Genomic DNA, 20306 nt, shown 5'->3' with positions numbered 1-20306 from the left:
AATTCAGGACTTGGAAGCCATTTTGTACGACCATACATCACCTGTTGATGGAATATCATTATGTTCTTTGTCCCTTGGGTCCCAATCTGGGGGTCTAATCGTGTGGTGGGTGCGGCAACGTGCTGTACTCGGCACATACTCCCAACCTCCTCCTTCATCAATGCATTAAGAACTAATAAAAGAATCATTTGCATCATGGAAATAAAGTGCTGGTGATAATCTGAGCAGCTAAAGCTTTTTCTCTTATATATTAATCATTATTTTATTATGGAAGAAATATTAGTATCCAGGACTTTTTTGTGATGGTACACACTAGGGCTGCAACTAATGATTATTTTGGTAGTCCACTAATCGTTCAATTTATTTTTTGATCAGTCACGATTATTTCATGCCTAACTATTTTGATACCTGCCATCTATTGTTGCACATCCTGTTCTGGGCTCCACTGCATGTCTTACCTCATTTGCTCACGTCTGTCAACCTGTAAATGTCACCCTAATGTCTCTGCATTAACACCATTAAAATTAATAATAATCAAATTAAAATAACAAACAGTGAAACATATGAATTTAAAAATAATCAGATGTTTTTATATTAGTGTGACCATCACAATAAAAAAGAAATACATTAAACAATTCAAACTAAAATGCACGTAGTCTTTTAACCAAATAATACATCGTTAAAACTGAAACATTTCTCAAATTTTAGTAATAAATGACAAAATGTAGACATAAACCATATAATGTGTAAAACCTAAAGTGCAAAGATCAAGCAAACACTTTCACAAAAGGTTCAAGGATGATACAATAGCTTCCAAGGTGCAACGGTAGGAATTGCTGACTTATAGTCAAGAGTCCCGTATATTTACCGTTTTGAGTAGCGAGTTGCTCTTATTGTTAATATTATACAATAAACACATACATTTGATTTGCATCTGTAACAGCCACTGTAAATGTATAGTACTTGTAAAAGTTATCTTTTTTTTTTTCACTTTTATTCTCTCAGTCACGATCACGATACGGTACATACTACCGCCCCCCAGGGATCTGATGTGGTTACTTTTTATCTGAAACTGGGAATAACTGTAGATGTGAGTGGTGTTTTGAGACAATCGAACTGGAAATTCTCTGATCTGGAAGGATAAAAGCTGACACACAAACGCTGGCGAATCTGCCTTATTCGTATCTCATTGTCACTTGAGTTTGTTTTATTCAATTTTATTGAGTGTTCCTGCTTATGCTGAATTAGTATGCGCCTTAAGGCCCATGATGTCAAAGCCGCACTGACAAAAAACAGTGACATAGGTATATATGATATTTGGAATTATTAATTTTATGACCTTATAGTACATTTCGGAAAACATTGTGGCACGGATGCAACATTATTCATATTCATTTGCGTACCTTCTTGCTGTTGTAATCAATAACCATGTTTCCCCCCCCCAATCTTGCCCAGTCTGCACAGGACTCATGGACATGCATGGACATGAAAGAATGTTCCTCTGCAAGGTAAGCCATGGACACTCTTCTTTTCTCAGTGGACCACGTATATGCCTTGCACAGTACATGTGCTTTGATTGCCGCCAGGTCAACTTGGTATAGCACAAGCAACCGGCCACCTACATGCTCCTGCCAGCACTGAATAAGCTCACGCCTGGTGTCGGCGCGCCACACCGGGGGAAAAAAGTGAGAGACAAATATATGTGACATTTTGAAGAAATCATTGTATGATCTGAATAGTACCAATCAGAAAACATCATCGCACTAATGCAATATTATTTGAAAACGAACGGATCGGGTTTAAATTTGTTACTTGTAAAAGTTAGCTTTTTTACTTTTATTTTCTCAGTCTCGTTCACGCTCTCCCTCCCCTCCTGATCTGATCCTAACTAACTAACAGTGCCAGCATACGTTCTCAAGAGATGGCGGCGTCACATCTCCAGGATGCTTTTGTTTCAGATGCTCATATATCGTGATGGTGCTGCCGTGAAAAGAAAGCTCCGCATTACATAATCTGCATTCAACTTTTTCTTCTTTTTTGGTGAAGTGCTCCCTCACTTTAGAAAGTTTCTGTCTCAATTTTTTTCCATCTCCTCCCCCCTCCTCTATTAGACTCGCCATTTAACCACATTTATTTTCCTCTACATTCTTCTTCTCCTCAGACGTTCTTCTTCGTTGGTAGGACTGTTTGCAGTCTTGACAAACAATAACAAACAATACTGCCCCCAGACATTCATTTAGTGCATTGCAATTACAAAAACCAATGTAGTTCTTTGTGACTGGAGCCTCTATTGAAGGTTCTGTTCATGATGCGTCGACAATTACGTCGACTAATTGTTGCAGCCCTAGTACACACTGGTATGACGGCCGTGACAACTGGTCGTGGCATTGACTACATTTTAAATGATTCTATAATCAATAGTGACCTGTCCATATTTGTATATTTTTACCCATCGCTGTGCGTTCTACGTTAACTTATTACGATACATACTACATTCATTTATATTAGGGACATCTGTGGAAAACTACAGTTAACTGAAAGAGATATGATTCACAGATACTGTCGGTACCTCATCAAAAAACAGTCGCAGTAACTGCAGGGTCTATTGCATGCTCTTAGTTGTATTCTATTTTCATCAAGTGAGTGGGTCTTCACAAATGAATCTAATTGTTACTCCAATATGAGCCTCATTACTGACAGGCACTGCTTTTCATACAATTGGTTGGCCCTCCACTCACACACTTTGATCCAGCGAGATATGTTAATTCATGGATGTTATGAGGACGATGTTCAGCCATTGACACTCGAAGCAAAGAACGAATTAGGAAGACTGTATTAGATGAAAATGTGCAAAAAGTTTGGAATTTTCTTTTAAACTCAACCAAATTAAGCATTGATTACTTTGTGGACTACATGACAATTTTTTTGTAGAATGTAGAGCTTGCAATTAACTTGTGGTGGATATTCTTCAATTTTGGAAATTCTGTGCTTGTAATTTTAAACTGTCAAGCACAATATTATGGTGTATGATACATTTGACAATTTGTCAATTTCAAAATTTAAACATTATTTTTCACAAAAAAATAAGCAAAACATGTAGTGCTAGGACTCTTGGCCTCTATATACATTCACAGTACCTCAGACTTGATCCAAACACAATGTATGCATAACACCACCATTTTGTTTACAAAAATAAGCACTGCTGGTATCCAATATTGCAGAATGTCTCACTGCTGACCTAAATGAGGTCTACAGGGGTAGCCTGAACAGGCCTTATATCTTACTGATTTGGTGTTTTTGAGACTTACGTTACAGTTGGTTGAGGTGGAAAGTAGTGTGTGAGCAGGCCCCGTTGATAAACTTGTTGTAGTTGTAGGAACTGAACTGTGTCGTAACCTGAGGACCCCCTGTAGTTGTCATCTAGTGTCATTTAGGCGTTACAAATGCACACATTAGTCACTGTTTTAGCCTTTTGTCCACACTACCTCGGGATTTTCAATCCCAGACAATGAAAACTTCTGAAAATACTCTTTAGAGTCCCGATCGGATCCTGTTCATTACAGCATCTCATTCCTTGATGGGTCACCCCTCATGGACGAAAAACATATTCTGAAATAGTAGACATGGAAGAGCTACATTCCATGGTTCTTGTTATGTTGCTTAGCTGTACACATCTAAATTGCATTTTATGCAGTTTGAATGCCTCATACATGTGTGAAATTTACTGATCGCTATAGTTTTTTAATAAATCCCATGGCCGACAGCACCACCATTCCTTCAAGGATCACAGGTTTTGGGGAAATTGTCTATTCTCAATCTCCGTGAAAAATGTGCAATTGCTCAGTGTAGGTGGACAACTGCATCATATACAATGGGAAAACGCTAGCGTTTACAGAAATCATTTTGCTTAAATGTTATGGTGTGCTTATTGTTTAATGAAATTGTAAAAGTGTTTTAATAGTTTTATGTATACACTGGATTGTACTATGCTGTTCTAGTTGGAGACCTCAAGAACATTAGAGCTAGACGAACATTCCTAGGCTGCAGTAAGTGCCCTCTTGGCTCATTATGACTCACAGATAGATCCATAGAACGTTATTAGTTCCAAGGGGGCAATTTGACTTTTTACAGAAGCTTTTTAAATAGATACATAGATAGATAAGTATACACACACAAACACACTATAGTGTGAACACACACTAGAATAACTACAGTAAAATGCACGAAAATAAAAAAAAAAGAAAAGAAAACTTCTGCCTTGGCTGTCACAGGCACAGTGAGGCATTATGCAGGCATATTGCTGTTGGTATAATTGATCCCTAGTAGCATTTCCTGGCATACTTCTGCTTCATGATTCGTTGGATAAATGTACTCAGTGTCATTAAGTCAGAGAGGGGATGTGAAGTATTTTTCATAATATCACTCAGTTTTGTTATAATTCTCTGTTTTGCTGCCAGCTCCAGGGGCTCCAGATTGCACCCCATAACTGAGCCTGCCATTTTAATTAGTTTGTTGATTCAGTGGGCCTATCCTGAAGTGATTTTACCGGCACAGGACACCACAGTCTAGAAAATCGCACTGGCCATCACAGAGTTATAGAAGATATGAAGAATGTCATTACCCACATTAAATAAATGCAATCTCCTTAGGAAGAAAGAGCCTAGTCTACCATTTCTTATATAGTTTGTCTGTGTTATGAGACTAGTCCAAACACTGATTTGGACCCCCATGTACTTGTGGTGACTTTATATAAAGGTACTTTGTTGTGGCGAAAGTCAATAACCAGTTCCTTGTTTTTGCTGGTGTTTAGTTCCAGACCACATACTGATCATTTCTAAGATGTCATTTTGTGAAGCATTTGTGTCCCCTTTCACCCCTAAAATTAGATCCTTGAGATGGTGATTTAAATGTGTAAACTGAAAAATACATACATCCTTCTTGTATGTCTTTGAAACCCATTGCAACAAAAGGAAATTTCCTGTTTCTCTTTTTGATTGGCAGTTAGCACGTTTTTCTTTTCTAGTAACATGGTTAATTTGTTTCTAGTACCATTATTGCATCATTTTTTTTCTTTACATTCACATGAAGAATCTGTTCATGTGCAAATCAATTCCTTATTTCAATAATGTTTTCTAATTAACATACTGTACATTCATAATTATAATAATTGCACTTCTTATTGGGACGTCATTTCAATATTGGAAGACACTTTTATTTTTTATTTTTTTTAAAAACTTAAGTGGACGCATAACACCTCATCACTAATCAAGAAAGCTCAGCAGAGACTACACTTCCTGAGGCAGCTGAAGCGAGCACATCTTCCCCCTTCCATCCTCACCATGTTCTACAGAGGCACCATTGAGAGTGTTCTGACTAGCTGCATCACTGTCTGGTAGGGCAACTGCAACATATCTGACCGCAAGCGCCTGCAAAGGATAGTGAAGACAGCAGAGAACATTATTGGGGTGCCTCTCCCTTCACTACAGGACATATTTTACAAATGCAGTGTCCACAAGGCCTGTAGCATTGTGCAGGACCCGTTACACCCCTCACATGGACATTTTACACTTCTGCCATCCAAGAGAAGATACTGCAGCATCAAAGCCAAATCTATCAGGCTGCAGGATAGTTTTTACCCCCAAGCTGTCGGACTCCTTGACACCATGCTGCTCCCTGGGATCTTCCACCAACCACCTCTGAAAATACTTTCCTGCAAAGACGAGTATGCATGTAGAAAAGAACTGAAAATCTCATACTGACCTTTAAATATTAGACACTCTTGATATCCTTCTGCTGTGAAACATTCTGACCTGTCATTGTTTACACGTGTCTTAAACTACTATTATCATACACTGATAATTTCTATGTATTATTTATTACACATCTATTGACTATATTTATGTATCTAGATTGCAAATACCATACATTGCATCAATGTTCATATTGCTTACTACACATCAATATTGCTGCTACTTCTTTGTCTTGTCTTTGCGCAATGTCTTGTCTTGTTTGTGTTTTAATTTTTAATTTAATTCTATTTTTAATTTGTTATTTGCACTTTATGTTGTTACACTGTGGACCCTGAGCTTCGCAATTTTGTCTATCTGTATACTTGTATATAGTTGATATGACAATAAAGTTCGCTTTGACTTTTGACTTTTTTTGTGGTATAATGCATCTTTGCCTATACCAACAGTCTAGCTTATCTGTAAGCCTGGCTTCTCTTACATTGTAATATAAGAATGTTCGTAGTTCCAAAACTCTTTGGGTAACTCTTGATGATTTATTAGATTTTGTAAAAAATCCAGTTGGCAATGTACTTTTTACTGAGTTTGTATTGTATGACTTTATATTAGGTTACTTTGCCTTGTTAAGCTTTCAATGGACATTTTCCTTACAGTATGGCCCAACATTACTTTATATTTTAAATGCTTCAGTGCTTCATATAGGTTAAAAAGCAATATTTTCATAATTTTAACTAAATTGCTCCACGTTTGGCAAAAGTCAGAAATTATAAGGATACATTATGGAAGCTTGATGACAATAATAACTTTTTAATATTTTTTAAAAATTCTTTTTGCATTATTATGTATTTAGTACTCTTGAGAACATTGCTTTTATAATACTAGATAAGTTAATCTTCCAAGTTTCCTTTATCTTTCTAGTTTTGTTTTAAAGTTCCTGACCTAGAAGCACATTTTTTTCTAAGGACAAAGGGTGTCAGTAATGTACTGGCAGCTGGTGTAAGGTTCTGATGCTTCCTGGGTAATCTCTGGTTCCCCATGGTTCTGAGTTGGATAGATTGAGAAAATGGTTGGACAAAAGGACCATGAGTACTTGAATTTATTGATCCTTGATATACTTTACAACAGAGTTGTATTTTATTATAATCTCTGTGCTGGTTTCTGTTTCACCATCTACGCAATGCTCAAAGGCAGTGTTTCTTGTGAAAAACCAAGTTGGTGGTGTCCCGTTTGATGAGTGAGGTGCAGTCATTAGCGCACCTTGTTGAATCAAGAGTGATTATCAAAGCAGGGGATGGGTGATGGAGTGGCAACCCACTACCATTCTGAACAAAAAAGTCAGTTGCTTTAAGACAACCTACTGGGTTACTTACTGAATTCTTCTGAATTATTAGTGGATTCCTTCAGTTTTCATAACCTGCCTGTTTTGATTGAAGCCCAAATACAAACAGAAAACCAATCAAACTTCACAAGCTGGGTACCCTAGCAGGTAATCTAGGGAGGGCTGAACGATTGTACGCTATAAGACACAGTGTTAAGATTTAGGGAGATCATTGCCATTTAGTGTATGCCTTTTTCACTCACAGAAGAATTTCAAAGCAAAGGAATATTTTTTATTACATACAGTAATTTATGACTGCTCAGTGATTTATACTGCTGCTAAACAGCTTCCTGGGAACAGGCCAAGTGTCTGACTTTGTGGAGTATGCATTTTGGCACTGTTTCAGAGTACCCTGGTTGTTCTCTCAAATACCAATGAAGTGTCCTGCATTTGGAAACGAAAATGTTCCTTTTACCTACGTATAATTGTAAGTTTGATTATAGGGTCAAAAATTTGCTATGGAGTTAAGTTCAATATTCATATTCAAATTGTGGAGAAAAGTTGATTTTAGAATGATGTATGTAGGAGTGTGTGTGTGTCTGTAGAAATCTGAAATAGATTTTCACATCTTAAAGTGATAATTTTCATAGGAAAATGTGGTTTTTTTTGTGTTGTGTAGAGTTTCTAGATGACTATATCCAAGGAAAGAATGTACATTTTAGGACAAAGGGTTTCTGAGATATCTGTTCTGAAGGCCAAGTCTTTTTCAAAAAAGTTACCTTGTTACTACAGGCTCCAGGTCTATTGTTTTTGCTCCAGTATGGTCCAGTACTTATCCTCATATCCATCATACACAGTTTTGGCCTATGTACAAAGATAAGTGCTGTAATACAATGCTGTAGTTTAATTTAACCAGAATATTTTCAGTGTTCTTCATTTAGTCATGGGACCAGGCCTGTTAATTTGCAAACTTTTTGCACAAGTAGTTTTTGAAATACATAATTTATTTAAATATACATGTATGCACATACAAATGTGCACTTGTACACACGTGCAATAATGCGCGTGCGCACACACACACTCACACTCAAAAGAGATTTAAAAAAGATGGTTGACAGCTTCTTCCTACCAGATCATATGCTTGATTTACATTTACTTATTTTGCCGACACCTTTATCCAAGGTAATTTACAACATATATGATATTTCCAATTGGTTTTCCAATTGGAACGCAGTGTTAAGTGTCAGTAGCAGGATTTGAACCCACAACTTCCGGGTTTGAGGTCCAAAGATTCCCTCCTGACGAAGAGAAATAAATGAACTTGCATAGATCTATAAAGATTGAGGTGGACAGAGGCATTAAGCCATCTCGGTAGCAATCTATCAATCTATACAGTTACTTTACTTGACCCACTGTGTTTAATTTAAAATAAATTTTGAAATTAATAAATTAATATTATTATTAATTTGTATTATTTAATTAATGTTATTTAAGTTGTACTGTGAGTGCTGTGCAGGGTTCTCATGGAGTGCAAACGCAAATATCGACAGAGTTTCTTTGCAGTCTTTGTCGATTTTCGCAAGACTTTCGACTCAGTTGATCAAGCTGCCCTGTGGGACATCCTGGGGATTCTCGGGATCCCCTCGAGGTTGCTGAATATCATGGCCGGCCTGTACACTGGTACTGTGAGTGCTGTCCTGAGTAGAGGCAGGACCTCTGCATTTTTTTCCCAGTTGATTCTGGGGTTCGTCAGGGGTGTGTTCTTGCTCCTACTCTGTTCAGTGCTTGTATGGACTGGGTGTTGGGCAAGGTCATGGGGTCCAGTGCCTGTGGGGCATCTGTTGGTGAAGAAATATTCACAGATCTTGACTTTACTGACGATGCTGTGATCTTTGCAGAGTCAATGGAGGTTCCGATCGGGGCGCTCGAGAGACTGAGTGAGGAGTGTCTGGGCTTGCGAGTGTCCTGGATAAAAACCAAGATCCAGGCCTTTAATGACCTCTTGGGCACAGCTCTCAGCAGTGTGTCTGTTTGTGGAGAGAGTTTTAACCTTGTTGAGAGGTTTACTTACCTTGGCAGTGACATTTACGTATGCCTCTGATGACTCTTCCTATGAAGTCAGTAGACGGATTGGGAGAGCATGGGAGGTTATGAGGTCGCTGGAAAGGGGTGTGTGGCGCTCCCGATATCTATGCAAAAGGACGAAGGTCCAGGTCTTTAGAATCCTGGTGCTTCCTGTCTTGCTATATGGTTGTGAGAGATGAATGCTATCCAGTGACCTGAGTTGAATACACTACCCCTTTGGTACTGTGTCTCTCCAGAAAATCCTTGGGTACTGTTGGTTTGACTTTGTGTCAAATGAGCGGTTGCTCATGGAGTCCCAAATAAGGCACATTACCAGCATTGTGAGGGAGCGTCAGTTATGGCACTACGGCCTCGTGGCGCGTTTCCCCGAGGGTGATCCATCTTGTAAGATCCTCATTTTTGGGGACTCGAGTGGCTGGACTAGGCCAAGGGGTTGCCCACATAGCACCTGGCTGCGGCAGAGAGACGGTCAATTTCCGGAGTGTGGTACTGTACCATGTGTCTGTCTTAGGGGTTGCAAACCTGGATCCTGAGTTGTTTCGTCGTGTAGTGGGTGCGGCAACGCACTGTACAAGTGCATGCTCCCCAACTTGACTTGACTTTACTTAAGTTGTTCATTTGATTCAATTTTCTGTTCATTTTACTCTTCATTTATTTGTGTACATAATAAATATTATATAAATTAATATACAAGATTTTCTGTTATGGTAAAGTACAATTGGTTTTATTGTACTCTACAACCTGTTGAGTGATTTCCTGTGGTACCACTAAAGTGTAATTTACGTATAAGTTCTGTATTGACCATTCCATACTGATTTTTTTAATGTCTACCTAGATTTTAATTCTGTTTTCCATGAATGAGTTCTTATTACATTTCATTTTAAATTGCTGTAAATATTTCTTTGCTTCAGATATTATTTTTAAGCCACTAGAGTGAAAGAGCCAAATGCAGCACCCATCAGATTTTCAACATATTTAATATACTTTTTACAGTTTTTTTCCCATCTGAATGTATATTTTGTTACATGCACATAAATATAGCTTTGGAGAACACAGAGAGTATGTCAAGTCATTATTTTAGTTCAGCTTTCTTCTGGGAAGTGTATACTTGTGTCTTCTTTAGTTTTAGAAATCTTTGTTGTCATAGTTTTCAAGGCTGAATTCTGTGCTTTTTATTTTAGATTAACAATTTCACGATTTGCTGTGCACCAGAAACATTTCTCATGAAGTGTCCACCCATTTATACATGCTGCATCATCTGGTTTAAACAGTCCTTCGTAATAGTACTGGTGGGTTATCAGGCAGCTAGGCACAGCTTTGATAAAAATATCCCCATCATGATTTTAGCTTGTTGGTAAGAAGAACTGAAACGATTCTGTTATTGTCGATTGCATCTCTAGATGATCCATCTGGAGAAGTCCTGACCACACTAGAAAATGAAGTGCTGACCTGCCGTCTCATCATTTTCATTACCTTTCTTTTGTACCCTTTGCAGGCAAAGAAGTAAATAAAGGGATCCATGCAACTGTTGAAGTTCATGAGGCATACTGTAATGTGCAGAGACACTTGAAATGCCAGTTTTTCTGAGCAGTTAGGATGGTGATGTAGTTTTTTTACCATGTATTGTATGATGTCAATATGATAGGGACTGAAACAAATTACAAACACCAAGATAACAAAAAAGATGACACTGATTGCTTTTTTGTTGCGGCCAGATTTTTCTGTGAGGTGGTTTTGTTTTGCTGAAAAGTGCAGTTTCCAGCACAGTCCAGAATAGCAAACCAGAATAGTTACTACTGGAATAACATATCCAATGAAAACTGCTCCAAGTAGCATGTAAGGTAGGTTTTCATTTTTGTCAAAGGTTGGGTACTCCATGCAAGCAATGTAATCCCCATCAACTTCTAACATAGAGTTTGCAAGTAGAGGCAAGGTTTGAGCCATGACTATAATCCATACAGCAACACAAATTTTTTTGACATTTTGTACTTTCCTGAAACGGCTAAAGCGAAGAGGCAAGACTACAGCAATGAACCTGTCCACACTCAAACATGTCATAAAGTTCACTCCAGCATAGGTGTTGATGTAAAAAATCAAACCGTTAATCCTACAAAGAGCATCACCCATTGGCCAGTGGAAACCTAATGCATAATATACAATGCGCATTGGCAGTGACAGAGTAAAAAGGATATCAGAAACGACGAGATTGGTAGAATACAAGGTGGTGGAATTCATCTTCTTTAGGTTTGGCCGTATAACATGTAACGCCAATGCATTTCCTAGAAGTCCCACAACAAAAACAATACAGTAATGCAGTGGCATCAGGATCCTTGCTGTACTTCGATGGGCGTACCAGTCACAATGTTCAGAGTTGTTGGTCATATTCCCACTGATTATGGATTGCATCATATTCCAGTTGGATCTACAGGGGAAAAAAGAAGCATACTGTAGAAAAAAAAATATACTGTAACAATGTCAATTAGACACTTTTTATTGGATTGCTATGAAAACAAAATCTCAAAAATGGTAACAGAGGTTTCATCAAGCATTTTAAAAAAATGTGGATCTTTTATATCTCGGTGATGAATGGAACATGTGGGAAGCCACACCTAGCGAAGTCTCTGCCATTACCTAGAGTTATTGATTATCAAAATCATTCTGCCTGGTGAACTTTGAGCATGATTTAGGAAATGTGCTGTATGCAGGTTTTTATTTTGAAGGTGGTTGGTTTGTGGGGGTGCCATAGTGCTTGGTGGTTAGACGTCAATCACAAGGTGTCTCAGGAAGCTTAGAACTGATCTAGAGTCAAACCAATAAAATGCTTTTCTTTCAGGTTCTTGAAGTGAAACAGTTAGCAGTGGATCAGAATTTTCTTTCGAGACTTAATTATCATGTGTTGACATTTGGGGCAGAAGGTGGAAGAATGTAAAAATCGATTTTTCTGTGTTTCTACCACCACAAGGCTTTCTAGCTATTCAGTTACAAGTACAGTATCTCTCTAAGTATCAAAAAATGTACAAGGAGAATATCAGTGGTCATTCAATACTGAATTGAGACAACATGTGACAGGATCCCCTTTATAGACTTATCCCATCTGCACAGATTTCTAGCTTCTTTGTGTGTTCAAACACCATTCTGAAACTCTGATGCCTTTTGTCTCCCTGTGTATGTCTTTATCAGAAGATCTGTTGGATAATTAGTGTAATTAACAGAAACAGAATAAACATAAAATATACTCTAAAACCACCCTTAATTAATTTCAGGGTTGTGTAGGGCCTTAACAGAATAAGATGCAGAGGACAGAAAGATATGGATCCACTGTGGCAACCCCTGACGGGAGCAGCCGAAAGAAGAAGTAGGGCCTAAGCCTATTCCAGTGGCACTTGGTGCAAGGTAGGATCCTGCACTGGACAGGATCTCAGCCCATTAGTACAAGGACCAATTTGGAATCACCAGTTACTCTAATATGAACATCTGTAGGGATATGGGAAAATAATCCACACAGTCAGAGAACCTTCTGATAAAAAAACACACAATGCTCTGGTGTGGGATTAAAGCCCAGGACACTGAATTGGTTTTTGATGAGAAACACCAATGATAGGCATGGTCAAAATAATGCATCTTTAATGTAAATTCCTTTTTTCTCAGATCTCAGTATTCTCTTCTTTATTTATTATTTCCCTTTTACTGTATATAAAAAGATGTACTATACATATAACATTAAAACCACCTGCCTAATATTGTGGAGGACACCACAACCACCCCCACCAAGACAACAGCAGCAAATCCTTTAAGTCCTGTAAATTGCAATTTGGAACCCATATGGTTTGGACTTATTTTTCCAGCACATCCCATAGATGTTTGATCTGATTGAGATTCTGGGGAATTTGTAGGTTAAGTCAACTCCTTAAATGCTTTGTAATACTTCTCAATCCATTCTCAAACAGTTTTTGCAGCATGGCAGGGCACATTATGTTGCCATGAAGGGGTATACATGCTCTGTAACAATCTTTAGGTGTGTGGTACATGTCAAACTAACATCCTCATGAATGCTAGTACCCCTAGTTTCCCAGCAGAACATGCCCTGAAACAGAGGGAGCATGTATAAAAAGTGTTTGTATTTATATGAATGTGTTGTGAAATGTATGCAAATACCCTTAAATTAAAGTCTTCAATATGCACTTTAATCGTGCCTGAATTGTTTGATTTGTCATTTTAAACTGTGAAGCTGAGGGGTAAATCAAGGAAAAATGTTTGTCCCAAACATTTTGGAGGGCACTATATTTCTCAGCTTTGTGTCTTTTAAGTAGAATTCTTAATTTTTCTATTAAAAATGTATTCTAAAAAGCTTTATCATGCCCAACATATTATCACTCTGACAGATTTTTACTAAAGTGTTAATTTGCTGATGATGTGTTAGAATAGCATGTTATTCTTTGACTTCATGATATAAAATGCATGGTGAATGCTTGCTTTTGTGTTCCATGCCTTTAGCACTTGTATTTAAAAGAATGTGTATTGGTTGTGATAACTCTTGCAACAACATTTTCTGTTTCCTCCAAGTGCCTTATTTACCTCTTTGAGGCCACATTATGCCTCGCCCTGAATGCTTTTTCAATTTCCTAAAATGTTGGGCTTTTTTTTTTTTTAGAAATGTGAGAAACTCTGAGCTTTCTAGATAGTCTGATTGAAGAATTTTGGCATTGTGCAACATTATATTTCAACATATAACAAGCTGCATTCATTCTACTGTGAATACCTCTAGACTGTCTCCCCACTGCAGTCTTGGGCAGTGGGAATAAGAGGGACATTCAGATGAGGTTGACTAACCTCCTCTTCCAAAAAGAGTGTTTGGTGAGTGAATAGGTGAGGTGTGTGTAGTTTATCCAAGATAACTTACAAAGTCAGGATTCAGTACAGCTGTTTTCATTCCGGTGGGTCAGTTGTCACATTGAGGGTCACACAGTGAGTCAGAAGTTTGAAATAATTAGCAATCTTAAGGTTTAACGGTCTTGGACACAATACTACACTAAAGTGTGCCAATGTAAAAAATGTTTCACATGTCTGAATTTAATATGTGATGCTGTGCCGACTGAGTTAACCAGGCTCACATTTGTGTCTCAAACATTTGTACAGTTTTAGTAGTTGGATGAATACCACCTGCAGTGAGTTTACTTTCCTTTAAAATATGCATATGCAAGCCCGATGTGGTTGATGCAGGTTTGAAAATGTTAGACTATGGTTATGTTTGCTTTACTGCAATTTCATGCCCACCAAAGGACACTAGATGACCATTGACCATCATGTTCTTGCCCTGTCATTACAGTTTTCACAGTTCATTTGTATTAATAATCTATATATTAATTTACTGTTTTATTTGCCAGTCTGCATTTGGCCAGAACAAAACTAACTGATTGTCTTTTAAAAGGCATATTTAAAATGAACAGTTTGATGTGTGACTTGATAGTGTGCTTTACATGTTGGAGTATAATCAAAAAAGGAATGCCTATTTTGTTATTTTAGGATTTAAATAAATATGATAAGTAAATGTGGTAGTTTGCTTGTCTCATATGATCAGCTCTCAATCTTAAAGTGTCAATTTGTTTAATATAAAAGAGCTATCTTTTCTGTGAAACAATCTTCTCCATTGTATATTAAGACCTCATGTTATTGAAGTGGGAACAGGAAGGTAGCCTGAACACGGAAGTGGCACAGATGTAATGAATGATAAATAACATTTGGCAAGGTGACATTTGAAAGAGAGCATTACATATCTAAAGTAAAATTGTATGAAAACTGAATAAAAATAAATAAAATTGAATAAAAATGAATTTGATGAAATAAAAATTCAATAAAAGCATATGGTCATGGGAATAAATGTAAGATCAGAAAAACAGCTTTCATTTGTCAAATGTGAAATTATGAAATGAATAAATATATATTTTCAAATGCACAGTATTTCTCTTTATGATTCTTTAATGATTTGGGGATACAAATAACTGAATGAAGGTACTATTGTGGCCTCATGAGTTGGTAACTTCTATTTGGTTATTTTACAAGAATTTAACCAATGTATTGTATAAAATTTGTTTTTAAATTTTACTTGCTGAAGAAAATATTTACAGTGTTACTGGGCAATACTTTTTTTGGATTTTATTAGCCAATGGCATTTGAGCACATAAAGAGACTTAATTGGTTTATTTAATTTTGCAAACATTCCTCACAAGACAGATTTCTTATTGGATAATGAGTCCGGCAAACTTAAACATGTAAGAATGTTTATTTTTGTCACAATAATTAAGATTTAAAAAAACTTGTCAGATCGCAAAGCAATTCAGGTGCCTTTTAGAATGAAGAGCTGAAGTCATACATTTTGAAAAAATGATTTGTGTAGTTGAAAGCAATCTTCTAATTGAAAATACACACACTTTTTTTGCACTTGCTGCTGTGTTGAGTGTCGTATAAAATGTGAACTTATTCATTGGCAGTCTGTGGTAGATGAGGCTGATCCTCCATAGATCCCAAACTGGAGAACAGGTTTGATATGGATGAATTGTGGGATAGTTAATAAAATATAATTTATCATAATATACATTTTTCTCAGACTTTGATAAAGAAATGTTCCTGAAGTTGGCATTTTGCAGATAAATTGACTGAAAACATGGACCATGGTTTGAGATTATTTTTCTTCAATTTGTGACATTTCCACATAAAAATGTGATGTTATACTTTTCAGATTTTTTTAGTCCTTCTGTAGGAAGAAAATTTTCCATATTTATCATGGATTTATGTATAATCAATTCATTTGATTTCAGCATTTGTGCAGATTGTTTTTCTTACATCCTACCTATTACCAATACTTCAGTTTTTGTAATTTTAACTCCCATTAGTCTCCTGTTGCTTTTCAGATTGAACTTTAGAAATATACACATCTAGTCACTGGACTGTGACACTAAATATATTTTTTGTTAAAATATATTTCTTGTGCAAAGAAATATTTAACAAAGATATTTTTATAAGCAAAGAGTTGACATTTCAAAACCTACATTTTAATTTTTGATTTTACTTTTAACGATACCATTAGTTTTAAATTAAGCCAAAACAATTACAATAATTATTTCTATAAAACATACATTTAAAGTTATTTTTAAGTTGGGATCATTAATTGAGTTAAACTAAAAACAGATACTGTATGTTTGCATGAATATCAATGATTTACTGAAAGAATTATTGTGACCGGGGCGGCACGGTGGCGCAGTGGTAGCGCTGCTGCCTCGCAGTTAGGAGACCCAGGTTCGCTTCCCGGGTCCTCCCTGCGTGGAGTTTGCATGTTCTCCCCGTGTCTGCGTGGGTTTCCTCCCACAGTCCAAAGACATGCAGGTTAGGTGGATTGGTGCTTCTAAAAATTGGCCCTAGTGTGTGCTTGGTGTGTGGGTGTGTTTGTGTGTGTCCTGCGGTAGGTTGGCACCCTGCCCGGGATTGGTTCCTGCCTTGTGCCCTGTGTTGGCTGGGATTGGCCCCAGCAGACCCCCGTGACCCTGTGTTCGGATTCAGTGGGTTGGAAAATGGATGGATGGATTATTGTGACCAATATATCTGTTGCAAATTACTTTATGCTGAAGTCATAGTCATTCCCTTAATGATCACTTATCTTTAATGTCATTATAATTATTTTTCCAGCATCCAACATTGTTTTCTTTTAACGTAAGTCTAATCTTAGATTGACTGAAACTTGTATGTTATGTATATACTGTTTTTTCTCTTTTAGACAGGGTGGATAGACAGAAATGTAGTGAATAATAATATACAGATAGACAGATGGGTGTGATACATGTGATATGTTGGTGAAGGCTGCCACTGAGGAAGTTTCTTTTTTTATATGTACCTTCTTCTAATTTTATATTTTTCTATTATAGTATTTGTTTAACTCATACAATTAAACACAAAAATACAAGTGAGTTTTTACTGACAGATACATCAATCATTCAGTCTGCTAAATGAAAAATGGTCTACTAGAATGTTCTTCTATACTACAACCTAGAACTTGTAATCTCGGATTTCAACATATTGAGTTCACTATTTAATGATGAAGTAAACTCTTATAAACAAGCAGTTTCAAGACTGTTGTATCATGAGAGAGCAAAGAGCAAACACTTTGTTGCGCAACCAGAATTTGTTGTGCAGATTCTCTGAGTGTTAGATATGTACACTCTCCAGCAGTAATCAGTTGAGATCCCTTAAACAGAAAACAAATTCATTTGTTTAGTATGGTAGAAATTTGGGTTGAAAAAATGTTAAAGTGGCAATGCCCTCAAGGTGAAAAGTGGCTGGGGAGTGCTGCAGCTGTAATGTTTTATTTAAAGAACAGGCAACCTAGAAATATTTGTAGGGGCCAAAACTTTAGGGAGAATGACATGGATTGGGGTACGAGTGATTTGTAATGTGGTGATGCCATTCCTTTATAGGCAGAGCTTACACTCTGTAGTGACTCGAGAGGCTGATAGGTAAACCCTTGATGGGGGTTAAGAGACCACTTCCTTCCTAGGCTATTTTAACTCAGAGTACAAGGTGAAAATAGTACTTCTCTGGAGGGAGTATAGATACTGAAGAAATTAAATTTGAGCAATGGTAGAAAGAGTAATCAAGCAGGCTGCATCCACTGTCTCTCACCCCATCAGTGCCTTCTAGGTGGTTCTTGGTTTGTGTTATGTATTATGCTCTGATTTATTGTAAATCCAAATACCAATTATTTTCATTAAATAGATACAAGTTATTAAAAATCAATTTATTGTGTGTGACACTGCTGACAAATTCAAAAGTCAAAGTGGGAAGCTATGACTACTGTATTATTGTTCCAAACTGCTAAATTAATCTAGTCTCTGAAAAAAGTAGAAAATAGTACATCATGCATAGAGTTTGTATATAAAATATTTCTTAAAGCAGAAATATGCATTTACTAAACCTGTATCTAGATAGTTCATAGACTAACTAAAAAACTAGCAATGCCTTATACTCTTTTCTTAAGTGTCTATGCTTGTTCACAATCTTGAAAGGCAAAATAATTAAAATTAAGAAAACTTCATTAAAAGTTATAGCTATTACGAATTTAGATCTCAAATCTGGTTAAAGTCAGAGTGACATAGATGTTTATTTAGAGAGTATTGTATTATATAATGTCATAGGCTATTTAGTAGGGATGATGCGTATGTTATTTTTATCTCACTGTGGTACTCTCTCTTTCTCAAAACTCAATAAAAATAATGATTAAATAGTGAGAAAGTGTAAAAAATTAAATAAAAAGCAACTGGACTTAAAAAATATTCCAACAATCAATGAAGCAAAAAAAAAAAGAATACTATATTCTATGTGAAGCAATAAAAACCACAGTTTACTCAATCCATTTAGCAGTAAGAGGATAACAAGAGAGAAATAAATGGGTAGCTTTTCAAAAATTATGATTTATAGTGTAAACGTGCACTCTGAGGAAGAGTGATTAACATGCCAGAGACTTGGCTTACTGGATTCAATTCCTGATTGCAGCAACAATATTTCAGCTTAAGCAAATGAGCAAGCAAACCAAAATATTTAAAAAATTCCCTTATAGCTTACTACTGTAATTTACAAAAGCATCACTTACCACGTGCAAAAGCTGAATGTCCGCACTCTGACTTTTTCATTAAAAAAAAAATCACTTCATTTTTATCTACATAAGGTTTGAAGAAGGTTTATTTAAACATGCTTCAACTCGTAAAAGACTTTGTTGAAATGAAGCCAAAGCAAAAAGAGAAGTGCAACCGTCTCTTATGACAGAGTCACCATGGTAACACCATTTCCGGCAGTTTGTCTTGTAATTCGTTAAATTACTAGGAGGAGGGAAAACAATTTGAAAACATTTCATGGAAAGTGAAAATAGTTTGATGAAATTATTTGTAACCTAATAAGTAAAAAGCTTTTGATTTGTGTGTGCTGTTCTGTGTTAATATTATTTTAAAAATATAGCTACAAGTTATTATCCATTTTTCTGTGTAATCTAACCATTCTAAGTTAAAGACTACATGGGAATTCCACATGTGTAGCGTATCATGCATGCTTGGCCTTTTACCTAATAAACAAGAAGCCTCTCCTTCTGTGAAAGTGCTTCATTGTTGACCCACAAACACTAAAAATGCTTTAGTGATGGTGGTTCAGAGATCTAGGCTTAAGTGTATACATGTGCTCCAGCTTTTGGGTGAAAGTATCATTATGAGTAGAAGATGGTGTTTTTATTTTATAAAAAGGCTGCAGAGAGTAAGGGATGGCAAAGTAGTAGAAAGATTTCAAGTAGATAGAACTGTGAACAAAGTGAAAGAACAGCATTGAGGAAAACATTTTCAGGCATGTTTGCTAAGAGGAAATGAGTAAGCTAACTGGACCATTCACTACAGCAACATGTTTGTTTTGTCTCTGTTGTATGCTTATGGATATTTCCATTTACCATAGCCAGCAGGTGCTGCCATCTCATTGGTGCTTAAAAGAAATTATGCCAACTTTTTTGCAACTGATTTGACAGCTTTAGGTGTAAATCAGTGAGCAACCAGTTACGATTTCAACCCAAAATGTAAAAAAAAAATAATTGTTAATTGAAAAGAGCTCAATATGCATTCAATGCCAACAAAGCATACAGTGCATTTTTCTTCCAAATGTACAAACATTTGTGATGTGACGTAAAGAAGGAAAAATGGTTGGTGGAGATTATTGGATAAAATGAATAAAACAAGCAAAAGGAAACCAGTCCTACTTATGTACAGTGTATTTCTAAACCTCCTGCTGAATCTGTCTTTCTTTGGTCCTACTCTTCAGTATCTCAGTCCTATGTTTCAGAAAGAAAATGTAGCAATTATGTTTCATGGGTTAGTTGGTGGTGTTTTAGACAAAACATTTAATTGAAGACACCTGGTGCTAGAAAGTAACTTTTATTTAAGTTGTATCTGGCATACTGATGCAGTGGTAGTACAGGTGCTTCATGCATATACCATCCTCAGTTTGAATCCTGTGCCCAGTTGTTGTCTGTATCTCCACATAACTGAATGTTTTTTCCTCTAAGTATTCTGGTTTTACTACTCCATCCCTAAAGATATGTGTCAGGTTAATTGGTAATTCTAAATTAGTCCTTTCTA

General features: G+C 36.6%; 2 protein-coding genes across 2 annotated transcripts in view; one reads left to right on the top strand and one right to left on the bottom strand.

Moving 5' to 3' along the window:
* ubac2 (UBA domain containing 2) overlaps positions 1-20306 on the top strand; it is a 311947-nt gene that overhangs the window by 131737 nt on the left and 159904 nt on the right. The window lies entirely within an intron of this gene.
* Positions 10109-18911, bottom strand: LOC120523477 (G-protein coupled receptor 183-like). Its single transcript, XM_039744817.1, has 2 exons — positions 18788-18911; positions 10109-11572 (listed from the first exon to the last, which is right to left on the bottom strand). The coding sequence occupies exon 2, from the start codon at positions 11557-11559 to the stop codon at positions 10486-10488; it is 1074 nt and encodes a 357-aa protein (XP_039600751.1). The 5' UTR covers positions 11560-11572; positions 18788-18911; the 3' UTR covers positions 10109-10485.

The sequence above is a fragment of the Polypterus senegalus genome, chromosome 2 (assembly GCF_016835505.1).
Source record: "Polypterus senegalus isolate Bchr_013 chromosome 2, ASM1683550v1, whole genome shotgun sequence".
Taxonomy (NCBI): Eukaryota; Metazoa; Chordata; class Cladistia; order Polypteriformes; family Polypteridae; genus Polypterus; species Polypterus senegalus.
This window is presented reverse-complemented; position numbering and strand designations above follow the sequence as displayed.